At 43.7% G+C, this 14,723-nt stretch overlaps 1 protein-coding gene and 1 long non-coding RNA gene across 10 annotated transcripts in view; one reads left to right on the forward strand and one right to left on the reverse strand.

Annotated features, from left to right (window-relative positions):
* Positions 1-10,948: 10,948 nt before the first annotated feature.
* Positions 10,949-14,370, reverse strand: LOC141409894 (uncharacterized). Its single transcript, XR_012432673.1, has 2 exons — positions 14,323-14,370; positions 10,949-12,259 (listed from the first exon to the last, which is right to left on the reverse strand). It is a non-coding gene; the product is annotated as an uncharacterized lncRNA (long non-coding RNA).
* FAM133B (family with sequence similarity 133 member B) overlaps positions 13,826-14,723 on the forward strand; it is a 30,360-nt gene continuing 29,462 nt past the window's right edge. For all 9 annotated transcript variants that reach the window (XR_012432672.1, XR_012432671.1, XR_012432669.1 and 6 more), the window contains exon 1: positions 13,826-13,948. Coding sequence is in view for 4 of the 9 variants with exons in the window: in XM_065542353.2 (XP_065398425.1) it covers positions 13,925-13,948 (24 nt within the window). In the remaining 5 variants the exon portion in view is untranslated. The remainder of the gene's footprint in view (positions 13,949-14,723) is intronic.

Here is a 14,723-nt window from a genome sequence, read left to right on the forward strand (position 1 = left end):
AACCATTATGGAAAACAGTATGGCGATTCCTCAAGGATCTAGAACTAGAAATAACATTTGACCCAGCCATCCCATTACTGGGCATATACCCAAAGGATTATAAATCATGTTGCTATAAAGACACATGCACACGTATGTTTACTGTGGCACTATTCACACAATAGCAAAGACTTGGAACCAATCCAAACGTCCATCAATGATAGACTGGATTAAGAAAATGTGGCACATATACACCATGGAATATATGCAGCCATAAAAAAGGATGTGTTCATGTCCTTTGTAGGGACATGGATGAAGCTGGAAACCATCATTCTGAGCAAACTATCACAAGGACAAAAAAAACAAACACTGCATGTCCTCACGCATAGGTGGGAACTGAACACTGAGAACACCTGGACAGAGGAAGGGGAACATCACACACCGGGGCCTGTTGTGGGGTGGAGGGGAAGGGGAGGGATACCATTGGGAGATATACCTAATGTAGATGACGAATTGATGGGTGCAGCACACCAACATGGCACGTGTGTACATATGTAACAAACCTGCACGTTGTGCACATGTATCCTAGAACTTAAAGTATAATAAAAATAAATAAATAGATAAAATAAGTAGGAGTACACTGTAGCAATGATTAAAAGTATAGTATAGTAAATACATAAATCAGTTACAGCCATTTATCATTATCACAAACATGAGTAATGTGTTACACTGTGACATCACTAGGCAATAGGAATTTTTCAGCTCCATTATAATCTCACCAGACCACCATTATATATGCAGTTCATCATTATGCAGTGCATGACTGTATTTATTGAACCCTCATTCGTTTACTATGCTAAGCACTGAAGTTACAAAAACGAGTAAGGCAATGGGCAGTCCTTTCAGAAGCTTACAGGAAAGAGAAGGGGCTGTGAAAAAGGTTTGTGTAAATAATTGCTAATCACCTGGAGATGAGCAAAGGTTTCACATTGGAAATCATGCTTGAGGGGACTCAGAAACAAAGAGCAATGATTTCCAGTTTCATGAGGAGAAATACTTTGCCCATGCAGAGGCCTGTGGTTTTATGAAACAGCAGGCAGGGAAGGTGAGGAGGCGGGTGAGACTGTGCCTGGGACAGTGGCCTTCAAATATCTGGATCATAACCTAGAGAAAGTAATAGAATCTGCCAGCATGAGCTGGTACACACATGCATACACACACACACACACACACGCACACACGGTGGATCATTTTCTTTGAAGCTGTGTACAAACAGCTCCTTTGGTTATCTCTGGTATTTGGTACTCACTTAGGACCACATTGCATTAAAAAAAGTCTAGTAGCCTTTTGCCATTGATTTTACCCTCTGGAGTGTCATCCCAAATTCCATTTGCTGTTGTCTAGGGAAGAACTCCTTATGCGGATGGCTCCCAGAAGGCCACATTTGTTCAAACTTACATCTTACAAAATGATGCTATGTGGTCCACACATTCTCTTTTCTATTTTATTATCTACTGCTCTGAAAATAACTGGTGACTAAAGCTGATTTCACAATCGCACAAATAGGCCATGACTTACAGTTTGAAAATTATTGATAAAGGAGGCGGGTAGGTGAAGGAGAGTCAGGAGGTAAGGTCATATATGCCATGTAAAGGAGCTTGAAACCACCGAACTTTAAAGAAGGAGATTATTTCTGTTAACTTTTGTTCAACTATGTATGTACTGGAGGCAGAGGGAGGAATAGATCAAGCCGCTCCTGAGATACTACACAATAAACCAAAAGGGGGATCATCATCACTGATACATATATTCCTCTCTTCGTATATAATATCAAGTATACTGTATTTAAATTGAACTTCCAGAATTCCCTAGAAACCCCCATTAGGACTTGCCTTTATTTTTTTATAGGTCCTAAATTGCATTTAAATTTTATTTATTTATTTATTTTTGAGGCAAGGTCTTACTCTGTCGCGTAGGCTAAAGTGCAATGGCACGATCTTGCCCCCTAAGTATCTGCGACTACAGGCAGGCACCACCACTCCTGGCTAATTATTATTATTATTATTTGTAGAGACAGGGTCTCACTATGTTGCCTAGGCTGGTCTCAAACTCTTGGGCTCAAGTGATCCTCCTGCCTTGGTCTCCCAAAGTGCTGGCATGAGCCACCATGCCCAGGAGGCTGGTGAGACTGTGACTGGGACAGTGGCCCTCAAATATCTGGATCATAACCATTTAAACTTTTAAACTTTAAATTTTAAATTTTAAAACTCTTTAAAAAATATTCATGAGAGGGAATATAAAGGGTCAAGAATCTGATCTTTATTAAGATATTGAAAACTTGTGGTTTATTAAGGGGTCAGTCATAATGATACATGTTTCCACAAACCATAGGCATCTACGACCAGGTTTGACCGGACCATTTTCTTTATTTTTTATTTTATTTACTTATTTATTTATTTATGAGACAGTATTTCGCTCTTGTTGCTTAGGCTGGAGTGCAGTGGCATGATCTCGGCTCACTGCAACCTCCACCTCCCAGGTACAAGTAATTCTCCTGTCTCAGCCTCCCAAGTAGCTCAGATTACAGGCATGCTCCACCACACCCGGCTAATTTTTTGTGTATTTAGTAGAGACTGGGTTTCACCATGTCAGTCAGGCTGGTTGCAAACTCCTAACCCCATCCACCTGCCTCGGCCTCCCAAAGCGCTGGGATTACAGGTGTGCGCCACCGCGCCCGGCGTAATGGACCTTTTTTTTTTTTTTTTGGAAGCTGTGTATGAACAGCTCCTTCAGTTATCTCTGTGTTACTCACTCAGAACCTACTATACATTACATCAAGAACCTAGTAGCTGTTTGCCATTGATTTTGCCCTTTGGAATTTCAGCCCAATTTGCACCTCCTGTTCTCTAAGGAAACACTCTTAATGGTAGGCACAGGTCCCAGGAGGCCATGTTTGTTCTGCAATGTGGCAAAACCCAGTCTCTACTAAAAATACAAAAATTAGCCAGGCATGGAAGCATATGTTTGTAATCTCAGCTGCTCGGGAGATTGAGGCAGGAGGATCACTTCAACCTGGGAGGCAGAGGCTACAGTGAGCTGAGATCACACCACTGTACTCCAGCCTGGGTGACAGAGCAAGACTCTGTGGAATACAATTCAAAATTCAGATTCTTAAGGCAATGTATTTCTACTTTTATAGATTTATTTTTAAATAAACCCATTTTTATAAAAATGAAAAACTACAGATAACTTCAAAGATAGTATTTGACTTTAATAACTGCATTGAAGGATACCACTAGATGCCCCTTGATACAATTCCCTCTCCTGTGGAAAATTTTGAGAAGCACCACAGCAGCCAAGAGAACACATTAGCACTTGTTTGGAATGGGGCCTATTGTTCTAAATGTTGTACCTCCTCTGGTCTCCACGGTTCTTCATTTGAAAATGACATCTATTCTGTGATAAAGAAAGTCAAGTTTACTCATATTCACTGGATGTCTACAACTGATCTCGGCTATCAAAGAGCATCTGATACAAGGAGGCAGAAGTATCAAAAGGCACCCAGTAGTTCATTGGTTCAACAGTGATGGTTTGTAATAATAGACCCTCCCTCCTGCTCCTTGGATTGCATCGTGATACAGTGTTATTTAACTGTGGGTGCAGCAAAAATAGCACCCTGGAGGAGAAGGGAAGCAATTGACATCCAGTGAACTCCCCAAGTGCCAATTCTGGTACATGCCGTACAAACTATCTTATTTCATCAAGTCATTCTTACCTCCAAAGTGAGAATAAGTAGATGGTGTGGTTAGCCCCAAAAAGTTCTGAAATAAAATTGTATATAAACACATAGGAAAGAAATACCAACGCATGCTCTAGGGTCTAGTGGTGCCTAAACAGAGTAGAGGTTCAATAGTTTTCAATGAATTAGTGATGAATTTCCAGTGGCCAAGTGACTGAAATGTAACTGCTGAAATAAAATGATCACATACTTACCATAAAATATTTAAAGAATACAAAAACTACTAATAAAAAAATTAATATTACCTGAAACTCCACAACCTAGAGAAAACCACTGCTGATATTTTGATAAATAATTTCTAGATACCTAGCTTTATGCAGATACATGTAACATACAGGAATGAAATTTTACACTATCACGATGGTCTGGCTGTACACCCCATTCAATAAATTGTGTTTTGAGTGTTATATGTTGCTTTACAGAAGATCTTGGACAATTCGTCATTGCAATACATATAAATCTACATTAACATCTCTTATAGCTGAATAGTGTGCCATCGTGTAAATGTACTATAATTTACTTACCCAATCCCCGATTGATAGGTATTTCTCTCCACCATATCTCCAATTTTTTACTGTTAGAAACAGTGCTTCTAAGGAGGGTGCAGTGGCCCATGCCTATAATCCCAGCACTTTGGGAGGCCAAGCCCAGGGGTTTGAGACCGGCCTGGGCAACAAGGTGAAACCCTGTCTCTACAAAATAATAGCCAGGCACAGTGACATAGACCTGTGACTGAGGTGGGAGAATGGCTTGAGCCAGGAAGGTCCAAGTAGTAAGCCATGATTGTGCCACTGCACTTCAGCCTGGGTGACAGAGTGAGACCCAGTCTCAAAAAAAAAAAGAAGAAGAAGAAGAAGAAGAAAAGAGAAACAGTGCTTCTAAAGGCAGTACTGTGCATGCATTTATTTGCATATGTCAGCAGCTAGCTTTCAGTCATCTCATCACTGGAAACTCAAACACTCATTCATTCATTCATACACTTAATGAACTTCTGTTCCAGGCACCAGCAAACCCTAGAAATACACTAGTGAACAAAACAAGGTGCTTGCTCTCATGGAGCTAACATAAATATTTGCATAGGATAATTACATTGCAATAAGTGCTATAAATGCTGTAAGGTAGAAAGTACTTGCATTGGCCAATGCAAAGACTTTGGTATTTACTCTGAATAACATGGGAAACTGCTGGAAGATGGAAAACTGGTGTCAGAAAAGCCCCTGTCAAAAGCTCTGAGTTGAGGCACACAGAATGAGACTAAGGCAGCTAGGTGGGGGGCTGAGGGGAAAGCAACTGAAAACCTCAAAGTGGGAAGGCTTGGTATGTAGAAAGGACATCAATGCACCTAGAGCATAGTTAGTAGAGGGGGGAGTGGTCAGAGATGAGGTTAGAGCGGTAGAGAATGTAGACAGCCTGTTTGAGAAGCTGAATCATGAAGCAGAACAGAGAAGTGGAGGTAGAGCTCAGGGAGGATGTGGTATCAAAGGAAATTCTTGTTTTCTGAGATGGAAGACAGTTCATTGTGAAAACAGAGAGATTGAGGGTGAAAAAGAAGGAATAACAGCAGAAGCAAAGGTGATGAGAAGGGGGAGAGGAAGGGCCCAGGAGAATAAGAGGAAGAGCTGGACTTGAGAGAGAAAAGGATTAATGGGAGGGCAGGCAAAGACAGTGGGTAAAGGTACAAACAGGCCAGTCGATATGGCAGTGAAACTAGTCATTGATTCATTTAGTAAATATTTATTGAGCACCACGATGTACCAGGCACTGTCCCTAGGCACTGGGGATGTGGCAGTAAACAAACTACACAAAATGTCTTTTTTTTTTTAATGGAGCGTATTTTCTAGTGAGGGGCAACAAACAAATAACTATAATAAACTAGGATGTTAGGTACATGGTGTGGGAAGAAATGAGGAAAGGAATAGAAAGTGTTGTGGGGGCGCAATTTTAAACGAGGAGGTCAGTGAAGGCCTCATAGAGAAGGTGGCACTAGATCAAAGGCCTTACAAAGAACAGGGATCTAGGTGTATTAGTGATGAAGAAAACAACAGGTGCTAATGCCTTAAGGCAGAAGCATGACTGCCTTGTTCAAAGAACAGCAAGGCGGCCAGTGTAGCAGCAATTCACTGCAGCAGAAAGAAAGGAGATATTCCAGAGAAGTTAGTGGCAGGAGAGGCGTATCTTGGAGGGGCTTGTTGGCCAAAGCAAAGACTTTGGTATTTACTCTGAATAAGATGGGAAACTGCTGGAAGGCAAGAAGCACAGTCGTGACATATGATCTGACTGTATTTGTAAAGTACCACTGTGGCTGCTCTATTGAGAAAAGACTTTAGGGTGGCAAAGATGTAAGCGGGGAGCCTAGGTTAGGAGGCTGTTGTAATAATCCAGATGAGAGATAATGGTAGCTTTGATCAAAGTGAAAACAATGGAGACAATGAGATGTGAGATGTTTTGAAGATAAAGCTTATAGTAGGTGCTTATAAATTAGACATGGCATTGAAAGAGAAGAAGTGAGGATGGACTGGGTGTGGTGGCTCACGCCTATAATCCCAGCACTTTGGGAGGCCGAGACAAGTGGATCACCTGAGGTCAGGAGTTTGAAATCAGCCTGGTCAACATGTGAAAGCCCGTCTGTACTAATTTAAAAAATACAAAAATTAGCCAGGTGTGGTGGCAGTCACCTGTAATTCTAGCTACTCAGGAGGCTGAGACATGAGAATCACTTGAACCCTGGAGGCAGGGGTTGCAGTGAGTGAGGATTACAGCACTGTACTCCAGCCTCGACGACAGACTGAGACTTTGTACGAAAAAAAAAGGGAGGATGTCTCTGAAGTTTTTGGCTTGAGCAGGTGGAAAGATCAAGTTGTCATTTACTGAGATGGGAAGAATGTAGGAGGACCTGGTTTTAGGGAGAACATTGGGAGTTGAACATCGCACATGCTAAGCTTGAGATCATATGAGACACTGAAGTAGGGGTGTTGACTAGGCAGTTAGAGGCATGAGTCTGGATTCCAAGGAAGTGGTCTAGACTGTAAATAAAAGTTTTGAAGTTGTCAGTGTATGGATGGTACATAAAGCTAGAGATTGGATAAGAGCAACAAGAAAGAAAGTGTCTATAAAAAGAAGAGATCCCAGCCAGGTACGGTGGCTCACGCGTGAAATCCCAGCACTTTGGGAGGCCAAGGCAGGCGGATCACCTGAGGTCAGGAGTTCAAGACCAGCCTGACCAACATGGAGAAATCCCACCTCTACTAAAAATACAAAATTAGCCGAGCATGGTGGCGCATGCCTGTAATCCCAGCTACTAGGGAGGCTGAGGCAGGAGAATTGCTTGAACTCGGGAGGCGGAGGTTGTAGTAAGCCGGGATCATGCCATTGCACTCCAGCCTGGGCAACAAGAGCAAAACTCCATCTCAAAAAAAAAAAAAAAAAAAAGAAGAGATCCAGAACCAAGCTCTACAGCGCCCCAGTGTTTATATCCCAGGAGACCAGGAGACGAAGGAAAATATGCAACAAAGACTAAGTGGACTTTACGAGAAGCAGTAGGTGAGCGTAATGTCTGGAAATCCAAGTAAAAAAAAATATTTTGAGGAGGAGAGAGTCATTGTTGTGACAAATGCTGCTGATAAGTCAAGGAAAATGAGGGGCAACTGATTAAGCAACATGGAGAAGATAAGCAACCTTGAAAAGAAATCTTGATTAGGTAGTAGAGGTAGAAGCCTGATAAGATTGGATTCAAGAAAGAATTGGTCAGTAAGTGGGATGTGAAAAATACTAACTGTGAAATGAAAGGTACTAAGTGTAAAGTAAAAGATGTGAGGTGTGAAGTGTGACCTGGTACAATATTGACCCTACACTTTGATAAGCTCAGCATGCTTTCCTCCTAAGATCAAGAACAAGGCAAGAATGTCAGCTTTCACCACTTCTGTTCAACACTGTACTGGAGGTGCTAGCTAATGCAATAAGCAAGAAAACAAAAAACATACAGATTAGAAGGAAGGTCTCTCTCTCTCTCTCTCTCTTTTTTTTTTTTTTTTTTTTTTTTTTTGAGATGGGGTCTTGCTGTCACCCAGGCTGGAGGCAGTAGCAAGATCTTGGCTCACTGCAACTTCTACCTCCCGGGTTCAAGCAATCCTCCTACCTCAGCACTGCAAGTAGCTGGGATTACAAGCATGTGCCACCATGCCCGGCTAATTTTTGTATTTTTAGTAGAGACGAGGTTTTCACCATGTTGGCCAGGCTGGTCTCAAAGTGATCTGCCCAAGTGATCCGCCTGACCTCAAGTGATCCGCCCACCTCAGCCTCCCAAAGTGCTGGGATTGCAGGCGTGAGCCACCACACCTGGCAAGTCTCTCTTTATTCAAAGACAGCATGAGTGTCTATGTAGAAACTCCAAAGGCTCTACCAAAAAAAAAAAAAAAAAAAAAGCTACTAGAACGAGTAAATTTAGCAAGATTATAGGTTTAACTGCAAAAGAGCACAAGGAAACTTTCTAGAGAGATAGAAAATGATATCCTGATGGTAGTCACGGTTACACGATCATATACATTTGTCAAAACTCATCAAACTGAACATTTTAAACTGGTGGATTTTACTAGATGTGGAATATACCTCAATAAAGCCGGTTTTTTTTGTTTTTTTTTTGAGACGGAGTCTCGCTCTGTCCCCCAGGCTGGAGTGCAGTGGCCGGATCTCAGCTCACTGCAAGCTCCGCCTCCCGGGTTCATGCCATTCTCCTGCCTCAGCCTCCCGAGTAGCTGGGACTACAGGCGCCCGCCACCTCGCCCGGCTAGTTTTTTGTCTTTTTTAGTAGAGACGGGGTTTCACCGTGTCAGCCAGGATGGTCTCGATCTCCTGACCTCGTGATCCGCCCGTCTCGGCCTCCCAAAGTGCTGGGATTACAGGCTTGAGCCACCGCGCCCGGCCAATAAAGCTGGTTTTTAAAAGAAAAAGTAAAGATGTTTTCTTTCAATGCTAACAAAGCCATCCTGAAATAATTGTCCAAGAACGTTTATAGCTTGTGAGTCACCTCAACAAGGGTGGAACAAGAGGAAAATTACAGTGAAATTATAACCCACTGATTCAGGTGGCGCCCTCATGAGCACCAGAAACTCTCCTTTCTGACTCCCTTTACTTGGTAGCTTCCACTGCCTTTATCCAATAAAGGGGTTTACAAGAAGAAAATTAATTAAAATGAATGTCTATTTGGTTTTCATGATCCAAATCCTTTTTTAAAAACATCCTTGTTTGTATTTTTTACAGCGAGAAATATAGTTGTCAGGAGCACAAGATGATCACGTTTGCTGGGGATAGTTTTCTCTGCATGTAGCAAAATTACATCCAGAGTTATGAATCGGAGCAAGGGCAGTTGATTAGCTGAGCAGTCCTATAAAATAAAATAAATCAGAAAGAAGGGAATATGGTGGAAAATAAAAATTCCTATACCCGCCCTCTAAACTCACTAATAGCATTATGAAGTCGCCAGCAGTGAAGATTTCAAGCATACATATGTAAAATGTTGAACCATATGAAATTGCCATTCTTATAGGTTAGAAATTACCACATATCGGCAATTTCATAAGGCTCAACCAATACATCCTCTTGCTGCACGTACTGCCAGCCATACTTTATACACTCACATTCACATTCTTTTTTTTTTTTTTTTTTTTTTTCTTGAGACAGAGTCTCACTTTGTCACCCAGACTGGAGTGCAGTAGCATGAACACAGCTCACTGCGGCCTCAGCCTCCCTGGGCTCAGGTGATCCTCCTGCCTCACCCTCCCAAGTAGCTGGGTCTATTGTGCACCACCAACTCCAGCTAATTTTTTGTAGAGATGAGGTTTTGCCCTGTTGCCCAGACTGGTCTTCAACTCCTGAGCTCAAGCAATCTGCCCACCTTGGCTTCCCAAAGTGCTGAGATTGCAGGTGTGAGCTACTACGCCCAATCTACTCATACTCTTTATAATTCTCTTTTTCACTTAATAATAATGTATAGTGGCCATTTTTCCCTATCAACACAACTCTACATCACTTTCTAAATAACTGCATAATTTGCCATTACATGGACATACCATACTTTAACTCTTGTGATGGATATTTAACTTGTTTCCTGTCTTTTGCTCTGTCCTTTAATATAGTTGGATAAACACAATGGCTGTTGTCTTCAAACATAAAAGCTCCATGCTTTCATTTCCAGTCTAGTGACATGCGTGCCAAAACAACACACTTGGGTTTGTGGGTTGAGTTTCTGTATCTCTCACCATTGTTTAAAATCTCAAATACCCACACAACAATTTAAGGAAAATCAGGTTGGGCGCGGTGACTCATGCCTGTAATCCCAGCAATTTGGGAGGCTGAGGTGGGCGGATCACTTGAGGTCAGGAATTCAAGACCAGCCTGGCCAACATGGTGAAAACCCATCTCTACTAAAAATACAAAAATTAGCCAGGCATGGTGGTGATGTGTGCCTGTAATCCCAGCTACTTGGGAGGCTGGAGCAGGAGAATCACTTGAACACAGCAGGCGGAGGTTGCAGTGAGCTGAAATCTCACCACTGCACTCCAGCCTGAGTGACAGAGCAAGACTCTGTCTCAAGAAAAAAAAAAAAAGAAGAAGAAGAAAAAGAAAAATACATAGGAAAATCAACTATATTGTTTAATTTGGATATAGACCCAAGTTCATCGCTAAAGATGCCATCTGAGTTATAATCTTTGTTATTCAAGCTAAAAAATCCTGCCTCCGATCATTATCATTATTATTAGACTGTTACTATTTACAGCTTTGCCTTTTATCAATGCTTATGTTACTACCCTGCTTAAAAAGCTTTACCTCATTTGCAAGAACATGGGTAGATCTGGAGGACATTATACTAAGTGAAATAAGTCAGGCACAGAAAGACAAACATTGCATGATCTCACCATACATGGAATCTGGAAAGGTTGAACTCATAGAAGTAGAGAGCAAAATTTGGTTATCAGGGGCTGGAGGAGTGGGAAGGGAGGGAAGTGGGAGTTGTGGATCAAAGAGTACAAAGATTTAAATAAACAAGAAAAATAAGTTTTGAGATTTACTGCACAGCAGGGTGACTACAGTCAATAATAATGTATCATATATTTCAAAATAACCAAGAGCAAATTTCAAATATCTCACAATAAAAAAGATTGGTAAGCAAGGTGATGGATATGTTAATTTGTTTAATCGCTCCACATTGTATACATATAACAAAATATCACATTGTACTCCATAAATGTATACAGTGATTTGTCAATTAAAATAACATTAATTTTAAAAAGGCTCTACAGCTGGGTGTGGTGGCTCACGCCTGTAATCCCAGCACTTTGGGAGGCTGAGGTGGGCGGATCATCTGAGGTCAGGAGTTCGAGACCAGCCTGGCTAACACAGTGAAACCCCGTCTCTACTAAAAGTACAAAAATTAGCCGGGTGTGGTGGCTCATTCCTGTAATCCCAGCTATTTGGGAGGCTGAGGCGGGAGAATCGCCTGAACCCAGGAGACAGAGGTTGCAGTGAGTTGAGATCTCACCACTGTACTCCAGTCTGGGCAACAGAGCAAAACTCTGTCTCAGAAAGAAAAAAAAAAAAAAGGCTCTGCCTGCAGAATAAAATATAACTTCTTCCTTTGGCATTCAAGTTCCTTTGCCTCCAGCCCCAGTGTACCTTTCCAGCCTTGTTCCCCTCTATCATATGTATTCTATGCTGCCCAACCTGACCACATCACTACTCTTTCATGCAGGCTATTCCCTCTGTAATGTCCTTCCCTCTCAGTTCCTCTGAGGGAAGCTGGCCCAGGGTCACAATCCACCTGAAATGCCACTTCTCAAACCTCCTTCTCTTCTCTCCCCTCTCAAAGGCAGTGTGATTTTGTAAGGAAAGAATATGCTTTCATGGTGTGTGTGTGTGTCTATGCATGTCTATGTTTCTGCGTGTGTATTTAATAGAGACTGCATCTTGTAAATGCTTTCATGTTTGACACACCTGTGTTTGAATCCCTGGCTTCTCTGCTTTCTTGCTGTGGAAGCCGGCACAAATTACTCAGCTTCCCTTAGCCTCAGTTTTTGTCATCCACAAAATGGAATGTAATCTCTTGGTTATGCCTAGAACATTTGGAAGGGCATGTAGGCCCATTGTTATCAGGGAAGTGTATTTATTAGCAGATCACACATGTGCAGAGAATGTGTAAAGATTTTTACTGTCACTGAATTATATCCTGAGAAGTCTTGGACTGATTTGGTCTTTATGGAGTCCACTCAGATGAGCTCCCGATAGCTCTTGCCATCTTCATTGTCTCCACAGGCCCCTGGTCATTTTCTTGTTTCTCTCTCCCCCCAGGGATTCATGTTTCATCCAGGAGGGGTTGTGTACACCGGCAGAGAGAGAGAGAGAGACTTCTAAAGGAAATACAACCTTTCTGTTGACTTATACCATATTTTTAAAAATTTCTGTGTTCTGTACAATCAGCCAACCAAGGAGCTGAAAAAGAAAAAAAAACTATATTGTCTCACAGGTATTCTCATGCTTATCATGTTGGAGTATTAAAAATAATACCTGTCAAATGCCTAGAATATTTAACACATGAAAAATAAGCCAGGAAAGAAAGAATAACTTAACATTAACAGGTTCTCCTCTTCGTCTTGTGTATAAAAAGAAGCCTGTCTTTAGTCAGAGTCCCCAGCTTAAGTCAGGAGTAACGGAGGAGGAGGAAAAATGAGAGATTGGAGGCCTCATTTTGGAAAGTGGGTTACTGAGAAATAAACAATACTTAGTAGGGAGCAGAACCACCAAGGACTGCATGTGAGAGTTTGGAAAAGTTTTGAGACAGAAAATGGCAGTCGGGAACATCTGCCATATAGTGTAGCATGAAAAATGCAGGAAGGGAGGCAGAGATTGGGAAAGATGACTTTAAAGCATGTTCTTGTATGTAATGAGTGTAATTCCCATTTTGCCATTTCCAAGAGTCCGGAGAAGATCCTAATTGATTTTCAACTACTTCCTAATGACACTTGCTAAGATGAACCCAGAGGGGTCGCTTTACTAAATGTGATTATCTTCTCTGGAGCCCAGATCATCTTCCTTAAAGTTGCGGTACGGAAGTGCCAATGTTATGATATGCTATGCAGTAAATTTGACCCTGTGTGTGTTTATCGCCCTTACGAGTTTATAAACAGGCCCCTTGACAATAGGGATTTTTCTTAATCATCTTTGTGCCCTACCCAGCTCCAGCTTCCAGCCACCCCGTTAGTGAAAACTGTACAAACGACATGTTCAAAAATTAGTGTGAAATGAATGCATAGGTGATGAATGAATGGGATTGAAATTAGAGGGTGATTTCGTTAGCGGCGTCTATGACAGCACTGCCTTTCCCCCGACCAGCCGATGGGCTCCGTGAGGGACCAAGGCTCCTTGGTCCTCACTTTGTCCCCAGCACTTGCACTCTGTCAAGCACAAAATAAGCATCGGGAGAATCTTTGTGTACCCTCGCATATTTCAGCGCATCAAGAATGGAAGAAAGGCCAAGCACAGGGGCTCACGCTTGTAATCCCAGCACTTTGGGTCAAGGAGGGCGGATCACTTGAGGTCAGGAGTTATAGACCAGCCTGGTCAACATGGTAAAACCCTGTCTCTACTAACAACACAAAAAATTTAGCCCAGCGTGTTGACGGCCGCCTGTAATCTCAGCTACTCGGGATGCTGAGGCAGGAAAATCGCTTGAACCCGGAAGGTGGAGGCTGCAGTGAGCCGAGATCGTGCCACTGCACTCCAGCCTGGTCGACTGAGCGAGACTCCGTCTCAAAAAAAAAAAAAAAAAAAGAATGGAAGAAAGCAAAACAATCCAAGGCCAAACTGAAGCGAGCTGCCTTGGTGGGACTCCGGTGCATAAGTGCAGGGTCGCCCGCTCTTGGGTGCCTAATAAACAACCGGACTCCCGCAGGCGCTCAGCCAACTGCAGCGATCGCTGGAGCCGACTGTCCTCCACAGCGGTAGGGGGCGCTGTAGTCAAGTGCGGCTGTCGAGTCCGCGTGGTGCCGCTCTCTGGGCGGAGTGGGGAGGCGGTAGGAGGACCTGTGGCGGTCCTGCTTCGGCAGTCTCTGCGGCCCGGTTTCCCTTGGCGTGCGACTGTGCGCTCAATCCAGCACCATGGGGAAGCGGGACAATCGGGTGGTGAGTACTCAGCGGGGAAAACAATAGGGCGATGCAGGGCCGGGCGGCAGGACAGCGAGACCCCTCGCTGTCCCGGCCGGGCCGGAGGGCAAGCGGCAGCCCTCGGATGTGGGGCCCGGAGACCCAGCACCCTCCGCCGATCCCAGATGCGCGTGCGCCGCGCACGCAGTTGGCGCTTTAGGGTCCCCAGCTCTCTCTTGCCCGCCCCTTTTCCTTCGCCTCGCCTCTCTTTCTGGCGCTGCTCCTTTGCACCCTTGCCTCCTGTACGCAGGCCCCCAGTACCCACTTAGAACCGCGAGGGCTCGGGGAAATCCCCCTCTCCCGCCCCGCCATGTAACTCCGAAGTCTTAGGCCCTGGGAGGCGCCCGACTCACCCGCTCCTCGGTATCGGCCACCCCAGGTCCGCACTCCTCTGCAACTGCGCACCCCTCTGCAACTGCGCACCCCTCTGCAACTGCGCACCCCTCTGCAACTGCGCACCCCTCTGCAACTGCGCACCCCTCTCCAACTGCGCACCCAAGTGGGAGGGAGGCACAGAGGCCTCGACTGGTCCCGGAGGGCCAGCAGCGCGCCTGGTTTTAGCGACAAGCAGGCTCCCGTTTGAAAATGGGATGGCAGCATTGGCCTTCGTGTTTCCAGCGCCCTATAGGACCTGGCACCCATAGACACTGAAGGAATGAATGGCGTGAAAATAGTTGGCTTTCGAATCCAACACAAAACTGGAATGTCAGTTTTGTTCCGTCGGAAGTTGGGTGACCTAGAACAAGTTACTTCT

This window comes from Macaca fascicularis, chromosome 3 (genome assembly GCF_037993035.2).
Source record: "Macaca fascicularis isolate 582-1 chromosome 3, T2T-MFA8v1.1".
Taxonomy (NCBI): Eukaryota; Metazoa; Chordata; class Mammalia; order Primates; family Cercopithecidae; genus Macaca; species Macaca fascicularis.